Source organism: Sesamum indicum, linkage group LG13, assembly GCF_026168435.1.
Source record: "Sesamum indicum cultivar Baizhima isolate 11 linkage group LG13, ASM2616843v1, whole genome shotgun sequence".
In the NCBI taxonomy this organism is placed as follows: domain Eukaryota; kingdom Viridiplantae; phylum Streptophyta; class Magnoliopsida; order Lamiales; family Pedaliaceae; genus Sesamum; species Sesamum indicum.
In genome coordinates, this window is record NC_142669.1 from 12,848,264 (window position 1) to 12,872,938 (window position 24,675).

Consider the following 24,675-nt stretch of genomic DNA (forward strand, 5'->3'; position numbering starts at 1 on the left):
AGTAACTTAGGAGACTAAAACGAGAATGGTCTGAAATTAGGGGACGAAAATTGCCTTTAATCCGAAATATATTGCCATCCCTTATATAGTAATTATGCAACAAAAATTGTACTTTTCTTGCTTTAGAATTATTACCACTCTACCATTTTGCTTTTGGACAGGTAAAACAATAGTTCACGTGAATATTTATGTCCATAAAATAGGAAAAAATCCAGAGACCCCCCCTGTGATAATAGGAATGTTCAAAAATCCCCCTATGAAAATTAAAGTATCAAATACACCCCCTATGATATAAAATAAAGTTCAAAAAACCCCCTCCGTACAAAAATTGGGCCACACGCGCTTTGACTGCGATTTTTCTATAAAAATAATTTTTTTTTGACATTTTTGCCCTTCTCTCACATTTAACATATAATATTATATATATGTATTTAAGAATTAAATATTATTTTATATAATAATTATTTAATTAAAATATGATATATTTCTATTAATAATAAAATATTTTTTTATATAATAATTACTTAATTATTTATATAATAAAATATTATTTTAATTAAATTAAAATTAATTTTATATATAATTTAAAAAAAAAAAAAAGCAGCGGCGGCGAGGGCCGGCGCCCTCCTCACCATGGGCGACGGCCGTCGCCCAACGCAGCAAGGGCGACGGCCGTCGCCCATCATCTGGGCGACGCGGTCGCCCATCCAGCGAGGGCGACCGCGTCGCCCTCCATTTCTGGGCGACGCCGGCCGCCCAGATCTGGGCGGCCGGCGTCGCCCAAATGGGCGCCGGGGGAGGGGGAGGATAGGGGAGGGGGGGAGGGAAGGGGGGGTTTGGAGGTGGAAGGGGTGGGGGAGGGGGGAAGAAGATGGAGGTGGGGAAGAAGATGGAGGTGGGGGTGGGCCCGGTGGGGGGTGGGGGTGGGGGTGGGGGGAATGGGGTATAATTATTATTTTTTTAATTTTTTTTATAAATTATAATTATATGTATTATAAATATATGTTAAAAATTATAAATTAAAATAATTATATATTAATAAGCCTAGTTGACCGGTTTGACTAGAAGGGTATTTTAGTCATTGTTTCTAAAAAAATAGATTCAAATTGACCAGGGGGCTGTGTGATTATTTATTGGTAACCTAGGGGTGATTTTTGATATTAAAAATTTCATAAGGGGGTTTTTGATATTTTGTTATATCACAGGGGGGCAAAATGGATTTAACCCCCATAAAATATATAAATGTGCACTTTTTTGCAAGTAAAAGGAAAAAGAGTTTGCACTTTATATGAATATAAATTTGTCTCTTTCTCTCTTGTGAAAGGATTTCTGCCCAACCACTATTGTGATTGCATGACTCACAACTCACATGTAATAGCAATTTTTCATACAAATTTTGAATCTCCAAAAATAAATTATAGGGCTACAAATAAATATAAATTTAAATACAAACAAAGTTACAACCTCTAAAGTGATGACTCTTTCTTGATTTTTTTCTCATAAATTTAGATCTAAATATATGCACTTTATATCTTGAAATATGATGTTAAGATTTTGAGAGTTTAACGCTAAAGAAGATGCGAAATCTTCATGGATTGCGGAGCTTCGTTGTGCCAGAGAGATTTGCTTGGGACTTGAGTTCTGAAGATTTGTTGTATGTATGTAGTCGCGGCCTGTTTTCATAAGCATGAGTAGCATAGTTTGAGCTTCTATTAGACTTGAATACCATCGGTTTTAACATAGATCAACTTTCTAACGGGTTGTACTTGAACATGCTCTAACTCAATTAATCAATTCAAAATAAAATAACGATTGTATATTTTTTTTGGGCTCAATTTATTAAAATGAATAAGTCCGAATTTGGAATGGCTTATCGAAAATTTAGTATTTTTACGGGCGTTAATTCAGAATTCAATTATTAGCCGGTTTATTTGGGCTTTTTTAATTGATACTTTAATTATTTCAAAATTTTGTTGTCATAGTTAACTATAATAAAAGATAAGAGTAGCTAGTGACAAAATATTAAGTGGTAATTTTTAAATTATCATTGAATAAATATATTAAGAGAGAATAATTTTATATTTTTGTCATAATATAATTATAAGTGATTATTAACAACTTTAATATATATATATATATATTATATCACTTAATTTCTTATCGCTAATGCTCTATTTTTTTCTAAAGTGAGTATTTATAACTTAATATGAAAAGTTTATGACAATAAAAGAACCCCGGGAGATGCGCGGACGAGTTCGAGCTAAAGGCGGCATAAAAAATCACGACTGTCATTTTCGTATTACATAAAATTTGACGATTTTTGTGGTTGAGTGATTGTCCATTGTAAATTCATTTTTTCGATGGATGTTCTGTTCCGACGGAAATCATCTTTAATTAGGCTTTTTGTGATTTTTTTTTCCTTGTGAAAATATCAAATCTTATTCCGTAATTTTAGATTTTTTTTTATTTTTAATCCCATTAATTATGAAATTATTGTTTTTGTCTTATAATTTTAAAATAATTGTACCTTGATTTTATAATACCTTTTCATTATATATTTAACGGAAAAGGGGGTTTGTATTACAAGCGTGGGAATTAACTAATAAGAAAGTAAAAAAGGGGGAAAGTTGCTGGCTAGTAGAAACAAAAGGGAAAACCAAAAGCAGTTAGATCAGAGAATCATCATCATCACTTCATTTAGATAGCTGGATTTCCACTTCCATTGTATAGCAGTCCTATGTTTGCAGATAGATTAAATATCCTATGTGATATTAAAAATGAGTGCATTACCTGTTTATAAAAAAATATAGTAATTTATCCCTTGTACTTTTTAAATGAAGCAATTTACCTCCTTATATAGGTAGGTAAATTGCTTCATTTTAAAAATCATAGGGGGGTAAATTAGTATTTTAAAAAATATAGGGAGGTAAATCACAATTTATTTTTTCATAAGGGAGTAGTTTACTTATTCGCGATATCAGGGTAAATTACATTTTTGGTCCCATAAGTGGACCTGTTAAATACTTAACGTCAGCGTCAATTTTTCAACGGAATCCCCCTTTGATCCTGAAATTGAAAAAAGAATCCACATATGGGACTAAATGTGGGAATTAGCCTGAGTATGAGACTAAAATTGAAAACAAATCCATTTATTGGACCAAAAATATAATTTACCCGCAATATTCCAAGGGAATTGTTTACATTTTTCTCAATTAAAAAATAATGAGAAGGGATCACTCCAAATCCATTTCAGTTCTTTTAACATCACTTGTTTTTGTCTACAAATTATAGCCTAATGATTCCAGGATATAATTTTATAACAAAACAAGGGGAAATAGTATTTTTAGTCCCATAAGTTAGGTCCATATCACTTTTAGTCACATTCACTATGGAATTAGTACTTTTAGCTAATAACTTATAAAAATTAGCACTCTTGGTCCTTATGCACTTTTTCGTCTATAATTTAATGATGGAGGACACGTGCCTAGCACGTTGAGGTTAAGTATTTTTGGTTGGAGGAAATAAATGGCCCTTTTTCAATAGTAGCATATGAGTGCTTCATTTGCTCTATTTGATTCAGTTGTAGAAGACATGATTCTTTATGTTGCTTCTAGTTGGCTTCAACAAATGAAAATATGGGAAGGATAAGATCAATTTTTGTTAATGAAGAGAGAAATTACTATATTTTTTGCCCTAATTCCTTCAAAATTTATTTTTTCCGTCAAATATAGTCATATTTTTCTCCAAATATCAAGTTGGAAAACAAACCAACTTTCTCTCCAGTCAAAAATAATTAACGATCACATGCTAGGCACGTCCTTCACACCGTTAAATTGTAGGCAAAAAAAGGGATGAAGATCAAAAGTGATAATTTTTATAAGTTATGAGACTAAAAGTGCTAATCCTATAATGAATAGGACTAAAAATGAAACGGTTCTAACTTTTGGGATGAAAAATTGTTATTTCTCACAAAACAATTATATATAATTCTAAGCTCAAAACAAGTAATGAAACTTAATTGGTTTGTTCTTTGTGATTTTGATATTAAAAGCATGGTTCAATCTTATGACGTTCTATATTAATTACTGGAAAAAATCCAGAGACTAGCTCAGTGATAATAAGAATGATATAAAACCCTCTGTGAAAATTAAAATATCAATTACCCCCTTATGATATAAAATAAAGATTAAAAAATCGGCTTATGAGATGGCATCTGGTTGGAGTTTCGCTGGTGTTATGGGTGTCTGGTTTGTATGTAAGATACAAGTGCATTCTACCTACAGAACGGTAGGAAGGTGTGCTACTTTGACTGCCACAGACAATTCCTCCCCTCAAACCATCCATACTATAGGAACAAAAAAGCATTCACTAAGAATCAAGTAGAAAGAAAGGTTGCACGACCAAGATTGATGGGAGAATAAATCCACGAATGGATTAAAAAGTTTAGTCCTGTGGTTGATGTGCCGTTGTCACTCCCGAACAGGTACGGTAGTGAGCATAAATGGACAAAGAAAAGCATCTTCTGGGAGCCCGAGTACTGGTCAATGCATCTGATATAATACAATCTTGATGTTATGCACATTGACAATAATGTGTTTGACAATATATTCAATACCGTAATGGATATAAAGAGAAAAATGAAGGATAATTTGAATGAATGGAATGACCTGAAGATCATATATAATCGATTGGAGCTTAAGGTGGAAAAAAAGAGGTTGAAGTGATGCCAAAGTCATATATATACCCTAATCAAGAAGTAGAAGAGGAGGATATGTGAATGAATTAGTCATATGAAGTTTTCTGATGGTTACGCATCTAATTTGGCCCGTTGTGTACATGAAAGAGTTGAGACTTCACGGCATGAAGAGTCATGATTGTCACATATTCATGCAGAAGTTGATCCTGATTGTCCTTCGTCAAATGTTTCCTGAGCTTGTGTGGAGTGCAAAATTTGCAATGGACTGTAGTTGCAAAAATTCATTACAATTTTATAATGACTTCCATTACAAATGTCATTGTAAATAAAAATAATTTCCCAACAAATTGTAATAAATTATGTCGCTACAAAAGATGCATTACATTATGGCAATGACTTCCATTGCAAAGGCCGTTGTAAACAAAAATGATTTTTTGCAACAGATTATAGTAAAGCATTTTACTATAAAAGTCGCAACAAATGTTGTTACAAGAATTCCGTTCCAATATTGCAACGAACTCCGTTGCACTATTACGACGACATCCATTGCAAATATCGTGGCAAATAAATTTTAAAGAATTCATTGCTAAAAGCGTGTCTTTATGTAGTGCATATACTTTACATGGACTTCTACGAGCAAAAACAATTGTAGGACTATTTGGGTTTGTCGTGGATTAATATTTGGGTCATAACAAGCAAAGTATTTACATGATATAAGTCAACTATGTCTTGTACCTTCACATAACATAAAATACTTAGATTTCACTCATAGACATAATATTTCTTTGAACGAGCAGAATTCAAGTTTCCCCCACGTGAAAAATTAGAATAGGCTTAAAATATTTTTAACTTAAAATAAATTAAAAAAGCATCTTAAACATTTTGAAAATTAAGTACTTGCTCCACCTTCTTGTATTTTCTAATAATGCAATTTCCAACTGATTTTCATATTTATTTACATATACATTATCTATTTTTTCCTCGTACTAACTATAAAAGCTCAAATATTCAAATTAGCACGTAATTTATTTTCTCTCCAATCCCGACATGCCTGAACAAAAGGTCATGTATTGAAGTTGGAGATAAAGCAAAACTAAGTGGTAGCGAATGAATATTTGGGCTCCTATAGCTGATCAATAAAGACAGATGGGCGTAAGATGCTTCTTTTTCAAAAATATTAAAGTGCCATCTAAACCTAAGTTCGATTTGGTTTTGTTTACAATATTTCGAGAAAAGTATTATTTTATTCCGTTAAGTATGCCTAATTTTAATTTTAGTCCGATAACTATGTCCATTTTTGTTTAGGTCCAGTAACTTACAAAATTGCTTACTTTTAGTCTTTTGACAGATTTTCGGACAATTTTACCCCTATGAGTGCATATGGACTAAAATTGTCTTTCAAAAGTTGTATAGAAGTAAAATTATTCGAAAATCTGCCAAAGGACTAAAAGTAAGCAATTTCGTAAGTTATTGGATTTAAATAAAAATAGACATAGTTATCGGACTAAAATTAAAATTAGACATATTAAGGGGATTAAAATAATATTTTTCCCCAATATTCCAGATTATCATATTTCAATTGAATTTGTACATTTGTATTGCGTTTTGATAAAAAAAAAAAATGAAAATATATCTGAATTAGTATATACATGTTTTGACAGACTTTCTTACCAAAATACATACTTAAATTTAAAAGTATTTGTATTTTTATTTTATGTGATAGTTATCTTTTTCTAAAAAGACGTAATAGAATGAAAATATGTTCGGGTCAAAATATTTTGTGATAATTTTTAACACTAAAAATTGATGATTCAATTCCACATAAAAATGTTCAACCAAACACAGATCTCCTTAAAATGGTATATAATCAAAAGTGGTGCGTTAAACAAATATACATATCAACACGCAAAAATACTGAAATATTTAATTAGATTCACATATTCACATCACTCCAGAAGGAGGTCAATTCTTAAATTTTACAATTAATTATAAATTGACTTAGAAACGAAGTATATCCGAATTCCATAAAAGTTACAGTATACCACTCCAATATCAATCCTCAACTCCCACTTCCCTATCCAAATAATCCAAAAAAATCAAAATAGAAAAGAAAAAATAAATTATTGCAATTAGTATACTAGACTTTCCCCTCCCATGTTGCACTTAATTATCATAGTAGTGATCATATCCTACAAATTAATATTACACAAATCAAGAGAAAGGTGTTACAATTTGTACCCAAATAGCACACAAAGCCAAAGCAAAAGTGAAGTATGGCTTTATGTTGTTCACCTCCTCACAAAATGTCCCTCCTTCTTCAACAACTTTTGGGATTTCATTTTCTTGGCAATTTTGGGATTTCATGATCTTCATAGACATGTTTCTTACCATGTTTCTTGAAAACGACACGAATTTCTCGGACAAACTCCCGTGTTTAGGTATAGACACGGAGCATGATTTTGATACTGGAACTTGATGCATCATCGTCGTGGGGTTTATATGGACTTGGACTGTCCTGGACGGCACCACCTTGTGGTAAAACGTCTGGGCCGCCTGTCGGGTTGAAACGAGCAATCCGTGATTGATTTCAGTTTTCTCGTACACCTCGAAGCTTGGGGAGGTCGAGAAATCATCGATGTCCCCGTCGTTGTCCAAGAAGTTGTGGTCGCTGACGTTGTCGTTAACATGAGGTCCAATCGAGATATTCTCGTTTGTTGCCTTGGTGAATGCATTGAATCTGTGGCTGCTGGTTTCTCCTGCAATTGTCAAATTTCGATTTTGATTTTGTTAATTATATATGTACGAGGCTGAATTAATTAATGAGTAAAATTAGAAGAAAATATTTAATTGGATCGGGGCTGGAGTTAAAGTCATGACAAACCTTGGAAATCATGGAATTGGTTTCCATGGATATTGGAGTTAATGTTTTCGATTGGGACTGTCTTGAAGTCATCGGAGAAGGCCTGTCATGGTGACTGAGTCAATTAGATTATGAAAATTTTGATTTATTGAAAACAGATTATGATTAATAGGAAAATAGTAACTGTAAAAACAATAATAATTAATATACATAGCCATAGATATAATTAATTTGTGTAACACTAATTAAAAATTTACCTTTTCAAGTTCCTTGTCAGACATTCCAATCCACCTCAAGTTCTCGACCATTCTCCCAGTTTGGAAGACTTCATCGTTGTCTCCAATTTCAATAGACCTGTGATGGTTTTGGTCTCCTCCTAAGTTGTCTAAATATTTGGAGCAATTACTGATCATATCAGCTGGCTGACTACTGTTGAGGAAAAACGAAAAATCATCGACAGGACCGTGGTTGATTCCAGCCCATGTCTCCTGATTTTGAAGATCCTGAGAAGCTTGAGCAACTGAAAGGATTTCTTGCACGATGTCCGCAGGTTGATTCGTGTTTTCGATATGGAAAACACTTGGATGGGTCGACATCCGAGGATCGTTGTTAGCGAATGCACCCTGTGAGAAATCTTGGACCTCCAATGGCGGTAGTGAAAACCGATGTTGTAACCTTGCACATTCTAATGCTATGTCAACCTGAAAAGGGGGAGATCAATGTATTACATAATAATCAAGAACCGTTGAATGTATAATTTGATGTTCAGCCGGTCTGATCACGACTACGTGATTGTGATACTAACAATTGTTTCGCTACGCATGGCCCACACGTGGGCCATCATATATTGTTCACGACCACATAGTTATGGGACCAGACAACGAAGAGTGTTTTTGAGGTATATATATGTAATAAAATTTTGCATAATTACCCTTGATGGTGGATACGGTATAGGAGGGGAATTGGAGTATGGATTGTTGAAGCTAAATGCCTCTTCCGACAAATATTGCATCCATCTTGCATCAGTTGATGAACTAGTCATGTTCGTAGCAGGGGATGAGGTCAACGGCATTTGATAGTCAGAACTGTCAAGATCTTCGTATCTTCCTTCACAATGTAGGTCAATGCTGGAGGACCGATCGCTGGCTGATGCAACATAATGGTCTCCGATTTTTGGGCTAGTATTCAAGCTCTTCTTGAATACACGACATAGCGCGTAAGCATCCTAAATTTTCAAAAAGAAAAAGAATATAAATAGTAAACACGTTAGCGATAATAGGAAAAAGGGTATGTTTTTCTAAGATCTCCTACGATCAAGGTTTTAGAAATCAATATTGTACTATAATGTAAGAGAAAAAGAAGAATGGAAGCTTCACCTGCAAGCCAGAGGGATTTTCGCACTCTCTTTCGTCCAACCGGTACTCGTGCATAACCCAATCGGTCCGAGCTCCATGGGGAGCTCGACCTCGGTAGTAAACTAGGGTTTTCTTCATTCCAACTGCCCTCATTTGTGAACTCACCTTCCTGTCCTTGCCGGTGGCCTTCCAGTACCCGGCTTTCGTTGCACGATTCGTCCTCGACCCGTTGGGGTATTTACGGTCTCGGGGGCTGAAGAAGTACCATTCCAGATCTTTGCTAGGTAACAATGATTTCCCTGCTCAAATTACAGTGATAATCAATCAATGAGATTTTATGTAATGAAAATGCTGAACTATTGATGACTACAATATGCACAATTTCTGTAAGAACAGTAGATAGATCACTCATCTCACTCAATCTCTACCCCTCTTTTGATATATTCTTAAGTTATTACACTTCTTTCATTGCCTTTTTATAGCCTACAACTTATAAATGTAATAAAAAAAACAAAAAAGAGTTGCATGGGAATTACCTTTATTCTTAAAATAGCTATTCATTCTTTATCCTTCCAAATTCCTCTTTAGGACCACATAAATAAGACACACAATAGCCTCCCTCCCTCTTATCATTGCTTGTAATAAAGACATTAATTAATAATTTTATATTAACTAGATCAAAACTATATCTTTTTTCTCTTTCAATTAATTTCTTAATCCCATTACTATTTATGCGTCCTTGGAATTAAGAGAAAGAGTGTGTGTGTGTGTGTGAGTGAGAGAGAGAGAGAGAGAGAGAGAGAGGCAGCCGAAAAGGGAGAAAAAGTGGGGATTATGATGCAATTAGTAATTGTTCCCTTTGCTTTATGACTTAGAGTGAAAATCTTGCATGATTGCATGCATCTTTGTGAAGAACAGGATTTGAAAAAGATGTAGGGACCCTCAACAAACTTCTCTCCTTTGGAACAAACAAGTTTTGACTCATCTTTCAACCTTGTTAAAAGCATACATACACACACACACACACACACACACATATATATATAAACATAACAATATATAATTTTATATGATTTTCCATAAATATCATTGAAGAAACAATTAATTGATGGGATTTTTTTTTAAATTCAATATCATGATCAAGTTTCAACCATGTACGTTGAAGGGTTTTTCTTAAAAAATTATATATATATATATATATATATGTGAAATTAAGATTTATGGTGTATATAATAACAGTAGGGTTTTCATGTATATATATACTTTCCTTCATCACTAATTTTTTTTTTTTATTTCAATCTTTATGTTCACTTAACTTCCCTCTTGTGAAATTCTTGTTCTATTCTTGCTTTGATGATAATCCAAGTATAAACATGATGATATGCTAACTAAAGAATATCGATTCGTATAGTTATTATCACTAATAATAAATAATAATTATATGCATATATGGTTAGGTAGAATTTATGAGTAATTGATGAAAATCACAGTGTGTGTATATACCTGGCAGGTCCCATGGCTCACACTTGTAGAGATCAACTTCTGGGATGATTTCAAGATCGATTTTTCGGCCGTTGATCTTTCTCTTTAGGTAATAGGCGACAAGTTCTTCGTCGGTGGGGTGGAAGCGGAACCCTGGAGGCAATGAAACTGGTGCCATATGTATGATTACAGTCTCCTGAGCCTTGGAAACTCCTGGCTAGCTGTGTTGACGTTAATTAATGGAAAAAATGTGTGTTCCCCCCGGAGAGCTAGCCTCAACTCCAAAAAATAATCGAGACCAGCCCGGGGAATCAAGGAACTATACAACTGCACAAATCAAGAAAACCCTAAAACCAATTAGTTTACATGCACATACAAACCACAATTAGTTCCTAGCAAGACAAAGAAGAACTAATGTATGACATGAACAAGTGATCTCATGTGACTAATGTAAGAAGAAGAGAGAGAGAGAGAGAGAGAGAGAGAGAGAGAGAGAGAGAGAGAGAGAGAGACCTTAAAGGAAGGAAATGAATGACAGAGTTGGAGGTTAATGGAGAAGTTGGGGTGGTGGTGGGGGGGTTTTGATAAGAGAACAAAAAGAGAATTGAGAAGATAAAATAATAGAAAAGGGAAGGAAGGGGGAGGCTGCCACCCCCCCCCCCCCCCACCCCCTACCACCAACTATCACTTTTTCTTTAACGAAAATACTAGTTTTTTCCACATCAAATGTTGCTTTCTTTACCAGTCTTTCTTCTCAAGCTCCCTCCCCTTTTATATTGTGCGAAATATGTACGCGTTTCGTCCCATGAAAATACCTTCCATTTTAATCTTACCCGTTGTTGTCGCATGCTGTCCCTGAACATATAAAAAAATTATAATGTGAAATGAACAGAAAAAAATAATTATGAAAAGACATAAATATCCTGTGAGGTGAGGAGAAAAGAAAAAATATGTAAAAAGAAAGAAATGTCGGATAAGGTGAGAAAGAAAAAAATAAATTATAATTATGAATTTTGTAAAAATATATAAGTTTGTGGGGAGAAAAAAAGTGGAAAATGTTAAAAAGAAAAATAAATTATAATTGTGAATTTATTAAAAATATAGAAGTTTGTGTGGAAATAAAAGATGGAAAAGGTGAGAGAGAAATATGGAACAATGGGTTGAGAGTGAAAATATTAAAATTACTATTCTAATCAATTGTTTTTAAGGGACGAAATGAATTAAGGGGTAAATTTGGGTATTAAAAAATTGGTAGAACAAACGAGTTTTCTTTTATAATAGTATCAGGTTTAATTAGATATAACGACCTACTTTTAGATAATTATATATATGAATTAAAAAAATTAATTAAAGTTTGTATTTGCTTTTAGTCACTGTATATTATCCTTAAGAAACTGATATTGAAAGTCAAACCGTTCATGGTAAAAAAACAAAACATGCATTGTTCTCTTGCCCTGTATTAGGATTGTTGTCCTAAATTGTTCTACTTTTGATAGTTTTTGTGACTAATTTGTGCCTACTTCTCTTCTGTCATGTTCAATATTTTGCCACATGCTTCCTCATTCATTATTAATTAATTTGCACCCATACACCTATTTGGTTTGAATTATGATTTTTTTTATTTTAAAACACTATGATGATGATGATTATTATTATTATTAAGAATAATTACATGCACGTCCTCTGACCTATGATTTATCTATATAAATCACCTATATTTTTTGAATAATTAGGCGTATACATACTTATCAAAAACGTCAATATCATATACAAACAGCATTTAATTTTTGAAAAATTATGCATGCATCTCTAAAAATATTGACATAATTATATAAACTACCCCTATTTTTAACTATAGGGTGTGGTTTATGTAATTACGCAAAAAATAAGGGTGAGTTGTATAAATAAATTATAAATTAGGAGGTAAAAATGTAATTATTGTTTATTATTATTATTGTTATTGACAGAAAAAGTATAGATAGAGATGGAGATAGAGATAGAGATAGAGATGTAGGAATGGTGGGTGTAATGCAATTGTAATGTAGGTGAGAGAGTAATTAAGGGAACAATGATGCGATGCTTGGGTAGTTGTCCTTTTCTTGGAATCTGAGGTTGCGGGGGGGGAGTCCACGTGGTGGCGTGTCATTCGATACATTGCCCACCTGACCTGTGTTTGGTTAAGGATCTTTCAGTTTCCTCCCAACCGAAAGAAACCAACCCCTCCACACCTACGAACTCCGTTTTGGCGGCTTTCTTAAATCAAAAACCATTCATGTTCCTTTCACACATGCTACTCACAACGACATCGTATGATGGGTATAGTTGTCTGGTCTAGACCAACTTTTCAACGTGCTATGATGAAAAAAGGTATGAATTATACTTCTCTGAGGTAGGATTGAATTAGAGGTGGGCGTCGGATCGAATTAATCGTTGGGTTCGGGTAATTTCTGTAAGTTAGAATTTTTTTTCTATTATTATTTTTATTGTGAAGCAAAAAAATTTACAATTGCAAAGAATCACAAAAGTCCATCAACCCAACTAAAAACATAATCAATAGCCCAACACTTATAATTGATAAACTCATTTTAAACATATTATTTCATAAAGAACAAGTTAGCAACAATAAACTCAATTTTTGCATTAGCAAATGCACAAACTCAAATCTCTAGTTTTATGGAATAAACCCTTTTCAATTTTGCGCCTTTTTTCTAATTGGGTACACGATCGGGTTATTCGGGTTGGGTTTAAAAATCCGAACCCGATTAAAATAGGCGGGTTTTGAGTTATCCGAAAAATTTGACCTATTTCATCCGTATTCGATCGGGTCAGGTTGGAACCCAATTAACACGGCCCGTTTGCCCACCCCTAGTATTTACTGTCTCGTATATTAGGGGATATGACTTATGTAACAAGGGTTTTTTCAACTTAAGCGTGCTTAGGTGACAGTTGGTTTTTAAAATAAATCAAATTCAACAAAGCACTAAAAAAACCCTTAATTTTTTTCCACTTAAGTAAATTCCGACCACTTTTAAGAATTCGAGGGCCAGAGTCCTGCAATTACAAAAAAAAAATAATTCTAAAATACTTTTTGCCACCCTTATATTTAGGATCCTTATACAGTCAAACAATGTAGTTATTGTTGTTTTTTTGTTTGATTTTGAGTTAAGAAATTCTAGTCAAGTTATAGTAATTGACAATGTTGTCATGCTTTTTATTTCAATAGCAAATGAGTAATTTGTGCTGTTTATAAGTTTTAAGGACTCGTATCCATTAAAAGACAGAATCATGAAAGTGAAAAGACCGAATAAACAATCATTCTTGTGCCACTAAGTTAGATCTTGACATGCTTCCCGTGTCAATTTACAAATGAGGAACTTGTCCACTTTATAACAGTACTGTAAAACTAGATCACGTCACCCAATAATATAATAATTCATTAAATTGTACCCGTTAAATACATGTAACATTCTTTACGTACAACTCGAATTTATTTATTAATTAATATGGATATTAATTTAGAGGAAATTTTTTTAAGAAAACAAAAATTTCTTTTACCATATTCCCTACTCTCAGAGTAAATAACAAATGGCCTCTGTTAATATCACATTTTATTTTAGGATGTCTTGAAGAAATAAAAGCTGTAAATAAATTAATACGAACAATGGTATGCATGTCTTGACAAATGATCCCATATATCTTATTAATTATTCTTTGAGTAGTATGATGATGTAATAATTTTGGTCAAAGGTAAAGATAAAAATTAAGGTATAAATGTGGGCACTATACACTAAGAAAAAAATGGTAATTAAGATTAGAATATAAGTCTTACCCCTTTTATAATCATATATGTAATCTTAATATAATAATGAATACATTAATATAATTAAAAAGTAATAAAATATGATATAAAGAGAGACCAATATCAATACGTTTGGTTGGACATAATGTAATAATGAAATAATTATAATAAATTTATATAAAATAAGATAAATTGTTGGATTAATACTACATTGAGAGTAACACAACAAGAATATAACTCGCATTATGGTTAGTTACAGTTAAAAGTAAACTGTTATGGCTAATGCTAATTAAACACGATTGAATAATGGCTACTAGTCATTATTTCTACAAGTGAGGCAAAATATTAGATATAGCTAGAAACTATGACAGATTAATATTTTAGTTATAAGTATAAAATCAATGCGAATGTTGATTAACGGTAGTCAGGCCTTAAGTTTTCGCATTAATTTTATTTTATGGCGATAGGTAATATTTGATTTGATAAGGTTTTAAAATTATAGTGATTCACGTTGTTGAATAATATGAGGGATGTGCGGGATTTTTGTGTTACGAAGTCGAGGCAAAAGTTAGACTCTTTATCTTTAAGATAATAATTGCCCTGCTCTAATGCTAACCGAAATGGCAATTTGTATCCCAAGATACAACGACTTACGATCTCAAAATAGCAACATTACAAACTTTAAAAAATGACGAACCAAGCAATATTTTGAAACTTTCTTAATAAAAGATAACATGCTTTTATTGGTAACATAATAAAATGCTCTAAAATGCTTTCCATATTGAATGAAATGAACTTATTTAAATGAAGTGAATAGGGGGAACCTATTTACAGAAGTTAAAAAGGTATTATCCAATGGACATATCCAATCAGAAAATATGCATTTGAAATGTTATAACCTTTCATCCGAATGGACGCATCATTTCACTAAAAAAACATACAATTTCACTCAAATAGACGCATCGTTCTATTCAAAGGGTTTCACCTAATGACACATCATGATTTCAATCAAAGGAGACACATATTTGGTTGATTAGACATGATTGGATGGTGATTGGGCATTATTAACCATCATCTACGTGTCATGAGCTTGTTATGCATTGCATATTGTAACTAATCACTTGTTACGATTTAACCTAATTGAAATAAATTTATTATTTAATTTATCATTCATTATCTTTCAAAAATTTATATAGAGTAGGGATTAATTTCTTTTTTCTACTAATTATGTATATAAAAAAGTTTGTATACTTTTTTATGTCACTAGTTAATCCCATTTACTTAAATATTATCACTATTAAAATTATAAAAATTATTAATATAGTCACAAAAATAATTAAATAAAATTGATTGTCGTCGTGAAATTGTAATTAATTAATATCTATTACAATTTTTCACTTTTAATCATGATAATTACAAATAACAAAAATTTATATTTGTTCTTACGAGTTTTCGGTCAAATCTTTCAATTGTCGGTCAAAACAACATATAACGAGTCTTTTTTTTTTCTTTTTAATGTCTCTCTAATTAATAGATGTGAACTAAATATTAAATACGAAATTTCCCATATGTTAATGATGCTAATATTGATAAATGATTGTGAAAGAATCTGTCTAATAATTAATAATTAAAAATTAATTATTCTTTAAAAACGCACATGATTAGTTATGAAATGAAGCAAAACCTTCATGTGCACTCAAGAATTTCCGACAACGTAGTTAACATGGTACATAGATAATAATAATTAAATCAAAAAGTCCATTGATGTCATCGATCTTTGATCTTCACATCTGAACTCGAATCTGATCTGATGGGCCAACGTTGATTGTCACAATCGTCTCATCGTTTTCAATCACGAATTACATTGAATCATACAATTCAGTTATTTTTATAAATATATAATCTCAAAAATGAAGTATATTTTTTACTGCATTTTAATACTTTTAATTATTCTTATTTGAATTTACTGATTTAAAGATTGAAAAACTATAACTAGAATCTATAGGATATTGTTCTTACCGACGTTTTATAATAATATCATTTGAGCTGATATAATGAGATCAAGGGCCTAAGTGTAAAATTACAAAATCCTATATTTAAGACCTCAGATCAGTGCAAAAATAGTTACCACAAAAAAGACGTGGATGATTTCCTACATTACAAAGTACTACAATTCGAAAATTATGGTAAATTAATACTATCTATCTGCATGGTCAAACAAAATCAGTGTGAAAATTTAATTTTTAACTATAATTAATCAACATTTATCATGATTTATTTATAACCCAAAAATTAATTTGTCATAGTTTTCAGTTGACAAACACTTGGCTTTACTTGTAAACAACGGTTGTCAGCGTTGCCTGGTCATAGTTAAATTAGTATATGCTAGATTTTAACTATTATAATTAAGCATGATAAAAAATTATATTTCTTTTAGTACATTATATGTAGTAACATGGTACACAAAAAATAACTAAAAGACCTCAATTCATTGATGATACTATGGATCTTCACAGCCCGAACTCGAACCTAATCAACTACGACAGTTGATATATCGATCTTTACACCTATCTGATCATTTCTGAATCATCAGATTACACTGGGTCATACAATTCAGATAATTCTATTATAAACAGATAACGAACAAGTATTAGATATAATCAGCTTCGAAATTGATGTGAGTTTGTAGCCACATGAGCTGTGAATTGTTGAATTAACACATTATGATAATATTATTTACAATCTAATGATTGATAGCTTATATAAATACAAATTCACATGAACAACATCATCAAACCCTCGATTTACCTAAACATAAAAAAAAAAAAAAAAATCACATAATCCTATTTTACACCTCAGATGAGGATAGTGACAATTACAAAAGAAAAATAGAGGGGGAGGAAGGGGTTCCAATTTGGGGAGGTGGGGGCCCTACTTTTGCCACGTGAAAAAGAGGAAATCCAACGTGGCAAGTGGGAGGGACAGAGAATCACTTGTTCCAGTCTTGTCTCTTTTGCCTTTTCGTCAATCCATCTTTTTGTGCTTTTCCCCTTTTATGGGTTTCTGTGTTTCTTTTTTTCTTACTAATTATTATTTATTTACATTTAACTTCTCTTCCAATACTCTTATTTAATTAATCAATTCACACTTATTTGTTTACAAATAAATCTCTTTCATTTGTAGCCGTCAAGAAAGCATTCATAAAGCAAGAAAACAAGAGACGATCAAGTGGCTCAATTGGTATTTTGTTTTTGTCAAACATAAGTTATAAATTTGAATTACAAGAGAAGGGTCGGACAATTTTGATCCTCCTTTAATATATATATATACATATATTATGAAATATAGTAAATTTTCAACGATAAAACATTGATCGTGATTTTTGAAGTTATGGTTAATATTTTGACTCCAAACATTGTATTAACAGCTAACACTTGTGCAATAATTATAATTAATTATTATTTGATAAAAATTTTACTTTTTAATCATAGTAATTAATTATGATAAAAAGTTATATTTTGTACTGTCATAAGAAATTAGTTATATCGTTTAAGCACTTACACAAAATTAAATAATGTACCGATTAATAAAATTGAGGTCCATGAATTAGATCAAGCGCTCATTTTTTCTTTTAGATTAATGTTTGAATAAATTGAGCAAACAGTGTATAGGTTCAAGCAATACATTAGTATAATTAAGAATTATGAGTAATAAATTACGGTAAACTCACTTAAAAGTGAGACAAAGCATCCGTACCTTCGATAGAACTCAAACCCATGATTTCAAATAGAGTCATGGGACCTCAACTTTAAGCTAAGAGATCATTGGTTAGATAAAACGCCCTTTAATCGTCAACTAATGCATCAATATTGAGTTGTTAAGCAAAGCTCGTAAAACTTTTTCAATATTTTGCAATACGGATTAATACCGTAGGCAAATGTCTCATATTTATTGCAGACGATGAGCTTGCAAGGTTTATAAGACCCAAAGTATGTCCGCTACAATGGGGTACCTTTTAAGGACAAAGCTAAAAAGCTCATACGATGCCAAAACAGTCAATATCTTGTACGGCGGGACAGATCAAATCGCAGTTTACATCACAGATGTAATTCGATTCTATTTTTTTTCTTAACACGAAATATTGATATATATAATAATTTTCAAATAAAATAATATGAAGATTGAGAAGTAAAGTGGGGATAGAATAAGAATCTAATAATTTCATGAAGAAAAGGAAATCTCACTTGGAATACCGAAAGTACATTTCAATCATATATTATCGTGAGTTAGTTTAACAATTTCCTTTTATATATAATAGTGTGTCAATTTATTTACATGCAAAATTCCGACTCTTGCCGAAAGGAACCCTAAATCCTTTCTTTTGTGGTCTGAAAGCGCAATACGACGTCACACAAGATCTCCACCATAACTTAGGACAAATTAACCAAGAAAAATTATATTAATAGAAAATAATTCTTTAGTGCTTGGGTTGAACTAAGATCGATAGCCTAATCTATCTGTATTTGTAGTCAGAAATATGAGGAAGAACAATTTGAGGGGACCCTCATTATAGCCGTTTGATGTATATTGCTAAAAAATATTAACCTGCAAGGGTAAAAAAGTAATTTTACATATATGAAACACATGTTAAACAAATGCGACCCACCACTTAATATAACTTCCAACACTACTATAAATACCAAAAATATTATTTTTTTTAAACCCAACCACTATTCATCGATAGTGACCACTTTCTTACTAAAAGTCCTCCCTTGAAAATCGTATTTTCACCTGGTGCACAATTGTGCCGCAGGTAAAATTATCAATTTTATCCCTTCGTAAAAACCTCGGCCACATCACCGTTTAATATGAATGTAACTCAAAATTGTAAAGAAATATACATGGTATCCGGGGCTATGCATTTATAAAAATGGCTGGAGCATACGACCCTACGTCCACTTCTGATTTATATGGATGTCGAGTATGTGATCAGTTGGGTATAGGAGGGAGGAACTGCATCGATCCTTAGACTGTTTATTTTGGTTATTTAAATAATGTAGGGGGTACTTTAATTGTTTTGGGCAGTCTAAATAAGGTCCCTATATATAATCGTATATGTTTTTTTTTTGTATAAAAAGGCAAAAGGGCATTCTTTGTCTTAATCTGAATATATAATTAAACTCGCTTTATTTTGTTCATATTTGGATGTCAAGTTTGCAAGGGGCAGTTTGTCCCCATTGAATGTTTATCATGGTTTCTAACTAAGCTTTATTACTTTATGTTATTGTTTTAAAATGCCTGCAGATATATTTAGTCTGGACTTTTGTTTTTTGTGTGAATTAATGTGAAATTTTAGTGTGAGTTTTTTCTGTTCTCAAACATGTTTGACAAACTCTTTTGCCCCCCCCCCCCCCGGAAAAAGTTGACATTTCAAGATTCAGACATTAATTAAATGCAATCATAAAATGCTAGTAAAATATTGTTTACATGATTTTTTTTTTTGTGGATAAATTACCAATTACAAGTACAAACAAATTAGCTGATAAATAGATCTCAAATTAAAGTCCATATCAAAATATGGAGTTTATATAATTTTTAGATGGATTGAGTTTAAATTGAATTGAAATATCATCCGCAGATTCGCCATCCAGAGGATTTTGATGTCGGACAGCAGCACACAATTCAAGAAAAAGGGATCATAGAAAGGTTAATGATCTAGCAGAACTTTACTGCAGTAGGGAATCCACAAACGAATAGCCAGACTGAGGTTACAAATAGGATCTTAATGGAGCTTCTTGGGTATTGTGGGCATATCGAACAATATCAAGAATCGCAACGGGCGAAACACCATTCTATTTGGTTTATGACAGTGAGGCAATCATACCAATAGAGATTGAAGAAAAAACAGCAAGAATCTGCCAGTATGACCCCCAAGACAACCAACAGGAGAGATCTTTCGACCTCAACACAATTAAAAAAAAGAGGGATTAAACATATGCAAGAATTCTACACCACAAAAGTCTGATGATGAGAAGCAACAACCAAAAGGTCAACCCAAGGCACTTCCAATGGGGAGATCACGTCCTAAAAAAGATTGAAGTATCCAAGCATACGGGAAAGCTCGACCCCAGTTAGGACCAATTAAACCAAAAATGAAAAGACCCTAAGTTACGGGATGAAAAGTGTCATTTTTTCTTATTTAGTCATTTGGGTATTTGTCTGATGGATGAAGGTCATACGACTGAACCACGTAAGTATTGGTCTTCTGTTTCTCTCTTTACTTATTTAAAACTCTGATATGTTCAACTTTTCCTACTGTGATGATTCACACTAGAAGAAATGGAGGAGTAATAACAGGGATATATCATGCTCACTTGAAAAATGAAATGAATAGCCCTCCAATAACACTAAAATATCAGCAAGTGCCAGGATCCGCATTTTTTACAGAGGGTTGGGTCTCTTAACACGACCCATTCCAACAGCCTGCTCCAGCAACTCGAGATCTGAGCAGTAGATCTCCTTACAGCTCTGATTTGAGATGGTGCCTCGTGGACCAGGCAAGTACAGACATATGGTCTTATAGATACAGTCTTTCCACCGTATTTATAGTAACACATATTTATTACTTTCTACGATATTTAATATAAAGGTTCAAATACAATCATCTCGATCTTAAGCTGACTTAAGCATCTGAGAATCTTAGTTTGAGATATCCCAACTAGCCTAACGAGTTGTTCTTTTCTCAGGAACCATACTTTCATATAGGTAGATAACAAGAAATTGAGACACGAGACCTTAAGTAGCTCGCCTGATTCAAAATTATGTTGTTGCGAGGTATATATATACTTTGTATATATTAAATAAAATAGGAGTGTCTACAAATACTAAACGTTAAATACTTTTATCTTTTTTTTATTTTGGATCCTTCAAAAAAGACAAATTACAATTAAGTTTTTTCATCAATTTCAGTCCATTTTTTTATAAATTAAAAATAAGAAAAAGATATATCAATGACAAAATTGACAATTCTAAACCTTTGTTCAAAAATTATATAATTTTATCAAAGGATATTTAAATATGGGGTTAAATGCAAATTATCAGCAATGACGGGGAACAGGGGGCAAGCAGTTGGCGGGGTGAGGTCAGACGGCAAGGATGGTGGATTGGGGGGGGGGGGGGACGGGCAAGGGGAGAAGTTGGGGGAGGGGGGCAGCAGTGATGAGGAGAATGGGGAAGGTGGGGACGGGAGGCGCTAGCAATGGGGAAAGGGGGTCAGGCTAGGGCGGCAAATTGGGGGGGGGGGGGGGGGGGGAAGGTGGGGTCAGGTGATGGGGATGGTGGATTGGGAGGGGGCGACGGGGGAGAAAGGGTGGCGGAAGGGGTTTGGTAACTAATCTTACAGTTTTGTAAATTATTTCAAAGTTCATTTACACATGATTCTCCACTGCGTTTTACTCTTTTACCAAATAACTGATATAAATTTTCTACTTGTCACTATTTGTCGCAAATGCTCTCTACTTTTGCATGTTTCAAGTTTTAACTTTCTCTAAAATTTATGCGGTAAATTACATTCCCATTCTATAATGGTTGACCTAATTACAAATATATTTTTATTAAATTATATATTACAATATTTGTTTGTTGAAGTTTATTTCGTTTTATATAAAACTGTATTTAATTAATATAGTTCCTGCAAAATTTACATGTGATATTCTAAAAATATCCCTTTATTACCACACTTCCATGTTTCAGTAAGTTGAAATGACATAGAAGGAACACAAAGTATCATATTTTCCACAACTGAATCAAGTGGGCCAAGTGGAGCACTCATATGCTATTGTGGGAAGAAGGGTCAATTCTCCGTACAACCAAATATACTTAACGATCATATGTCCTACATCATTAAATTGTAGGCGAAAAATTAAATGAGGACCAAAGTGCTAATTTCTACAAGTTACAGAGCTAAAACCGCTATCCCTTAATGATTAGAACCAAAAATAAAACAAACCTAACTTATGGGACCAAAAATACTATTTCCTCACGATATTGACATCTCAAGTGAGTGTATGTATAATTTTTCAAAAGATAATAATAATTTATACAATAGACAATAAATCAAGAAATGGACGTATATATACGTATAGTTAAATATTCCCTCATTCAAATTTAAGCAAAATCAAATGCAAACTAAAATTCCTTTTGCTTCAAAACAACATATCAAATACTTGATAAAAAAGCACATTCTTATTAACTACATTGACAATGAAACATACATCCACAAGCAATCACCAAACATGAAACACAAACTCTCACAAACAGACTTTTACCTCAAAAAGTCCATAAAGAAAAGTGCACTCATCCACACACAAACAAAGCATGAGATGAGACATTATTCCTCACAAAAACTAAGCAAATCATCACTCATTCAATTCCATGCATCTTTCTGAGCATTCCCACAAGCTCACACACTTGCTGAGGATCAGGCAGAGTTTTGGCCACACTTTCCCTCCCCTTGCACCTCTTGATCCAAGCTCCAATTTTAGGACACTCGTCCTCAATCTTGAAACCCCCGAACTTCTCGTAGGCCGGAAACCATGACGATAATCCGATGAGTACAATGTCAACAAACCCAAACGTGTCACCTCCCAAGTAGTCCTTATCGCCCATTGCACCCTCCAGCTTCTTCAGAATATCGATGAACTCTTTTTTAGCTAATTCAAGCTCGTCGCCTTTGCTCCTCCATATTGCGGCTCCGGCATCAAACACCTGAAGAAACTACATTATCCACAATATTGTTTGCTAATATTGCGTGTCTGTTGTGATTTACGGTTCAATATTCTCGTGAACTATAAAATTCTTCATTTATGATGCTAACAGTGCTAATCATTTGAATTATTTTTTATTTGGTACTTTTACTGATATATACATCTGCCACAAACTTTGATCAATTGGTAAGATTTTTAATTTTTTTGGCCATGCTTGCATTTGTGTCTATATATATATATATATATATATATATATCCAAGATATGGCTGGTATTTGGTACGTGCACCTCATATTCCGGCCAGGCTTTCAATTTCTAATGAATATTGTCCTTAGAGTGTTAATTTTATTTTATTTATATGGTTTAATTGTCAAATTAAATTCCAACACAACTAAAATTGCCACTCTCTATATCAATTATGGAACTAGAATTGTAATTTTACCTGTGAATGACACCAAAATATGAAACATTTTTCATAAAGAAAATAGCCCCTTTCTCCAAGTTATAGAAATTTGTTTGAGCAATTATAGGGGATAGCAATTTCAATCCCCTTGGAATTCGATTTGACAATTAAGCATTCCAATTTTAGATATTAGCACATTAAGAACAAAATTTCTATTTAAACTTATAGATTTGGCAGGAATTTGGCATGTGTCCATCACGTGAGTTCCAAATTTCGGCTAGATTACAATTTTCAACTAAATTTGTTCTTAATATGCCTTCAGATATTATGATTTAATCGACATATTGAGTTCCAATATGACTAAAATTACCATCCCTCTATATCTACGGGAGCAAAACTACAATTTTCTCTTTGGTAATGTTTTGAAACTTATAAACGTGAAAAATAAATATCATCATATATAAAAGATCAAGACTACTGAAGAAAATGTACCTTTTTGTCGATGAAGTCGGCCCAGAAGCGTGCCCGGGACCGTCCGTAAGAACAAGCAGGCAGCAAGGGCGGGGAAGCAAAAGTCTCATCAATGTAATACACAATGTTAGTGGACTCAAGAATAGGCTTGCCGTTGTGCAGAAGCACAGGGACCTTCTCATAGATGGGGTTGGATTTCTGCAGCAGCTCACTTTTCCCTCCGAACAGGTCCTCCTCCTGTCCCTCGTACTGCAGCCCTTTCTCTGCCAATGCAATTTTCACTCTCATGCAAAACGGACTCAACCCGAAATCCAGCAACACCAGCTCGTCTTTCGACATCTTAAGTCTTAATATCAATTCTTTTTTTTTTTTTTGAGGTTTTTCGCTAGATATATTGATGATGCAGCGTCATAAGATGTGCCTGTTTATATAGTGAAGTGTTCTTGAAGTTACAATGCAAGACGGTTTGTTGGACAATCCAATAACAGCTTCGTTTTCACCGTTGCTAGGTGTTTTTTTCTGTTCTAGTTGTATGTAGCTTGGAGCGTGCAGCTATTTCTTTTCAACCTTAAGGATACACTTCATGTCAAATAGAGACGGCAATCAATTTGCATTGCATTTTCTGTTGCAAAACATATTATATTTTCTAATCCATTCAATACACACACGGGCACGTGTAATTTTATACACATGGGACATGCATATTGAATGAAGGAAGATGTAATAAGATTTTCAACAGAAAATTAGATCCGATATAAACCCCATCTCAGAATTTAAAATGGGGCTTCTGGCAGCAAGAAAAATAGAAAGCAATTTGGTATTCTTCTGCATTGAGGTTGACTCAA

The 24,675-nt window shown here is 33.0% G+C and overlaps 2 protein-coding genes across 2 annotated transcripts; both read right to left on the reverse strand.

Annotated features, from left to right (window-relative positions):
* Positions 1–6,607: 6,607 nt before the first annotated feature.
* On the reverse strand, positions 6,608–11,033 carry LOC105175981 (NAC domain-containing protein 54). The gene is made up of 7 exons (XM_011098631.3): positions 10,907–11,033; positions 10,415–10,720; positions 8,933–9,210; positions 8,488–8,781; positions 7,814–8,257; positions 7,578–7,659; positions 6,608–7,452 (listed from the first exon to the last, which is right to left on the reverse strand). Exons 2-7 carry the CDS (start codon positions 10,569–10,571, stop codon positions 6,908–6,910), a joined length of 1,800 nt encoding a protein of 599 aa, XP_011096933.1. The 5' UTR covers positions 10,572–10,720; positions 10,907–11,033; the 3' UTR covers positions 6,608–6,907.
* Positions 11,034–22,613: 11,580 nt separating this feature from the next.
* On the reverse strand, positions 22,614–24,217 carry LOC105175982 (putative glutathione S-transferase parC). The gene is made up of 2 exons (XM_011098632.3): positions 23,852–24,217; positions 22,614–22,958 (listed from the first exon to the last, which is right to left on the reverse strand). Exons 1-2 carry the CDS (start codon positions 24,167–24,169, stop codon positions 22,614–22,616), a joined length of 663 nt encoding a protein of 220 aa, XP_011096934.1. The 5' UTR covers positions 24,170–24,217.
* Positions 24,218–24,675: the final 458 nt, after the last annotated feature.

What these genes read in the sequence shown, in the direction of transcription:
- LOC105175981 (XM_011098631.3), bottom strand. Translation starts at nt 10,571, where the DNA reads ATGGCACCAGTTTCATTGCCTCCAGGGTTCCGCTTCCACCCCACCGAC. An exon ending in CTGACAAGGAACTTGAAAAG is followed by an intron (nt 7,660 to 7,813) that starts GTAAATTTTTAA and finishes TCACCATGACAG; the next exon opens with GCCTTCTCCGATGACTTCAA. An exon ending in CCAATTCCATGATTTCCAAG is followed by an intron (nt 7,453 to 7,577) that starts GTTTGTCATGAC and finishes TGACAATTGCAG; the next exon opens with GAGAAACCAGCAGCCACAGA.
- LOC105175982 (XM_011098632.3), bottom strand. Translation starts at nt 24,169, where the DNA reads ATGTCGAAAGACGAGCTGGTGTTGCTGGATTTCGGGTTGAGTCCGTTT. An exon ending in CCGACTTCATCGACAAAAAG is followed by an intron (nt 22,959 to 23,851) that starts GTACATTTTCTT and finishes TAGTTTCTTCAG; the next exon opens with GTGTTTGATGCCGGAGCCGC.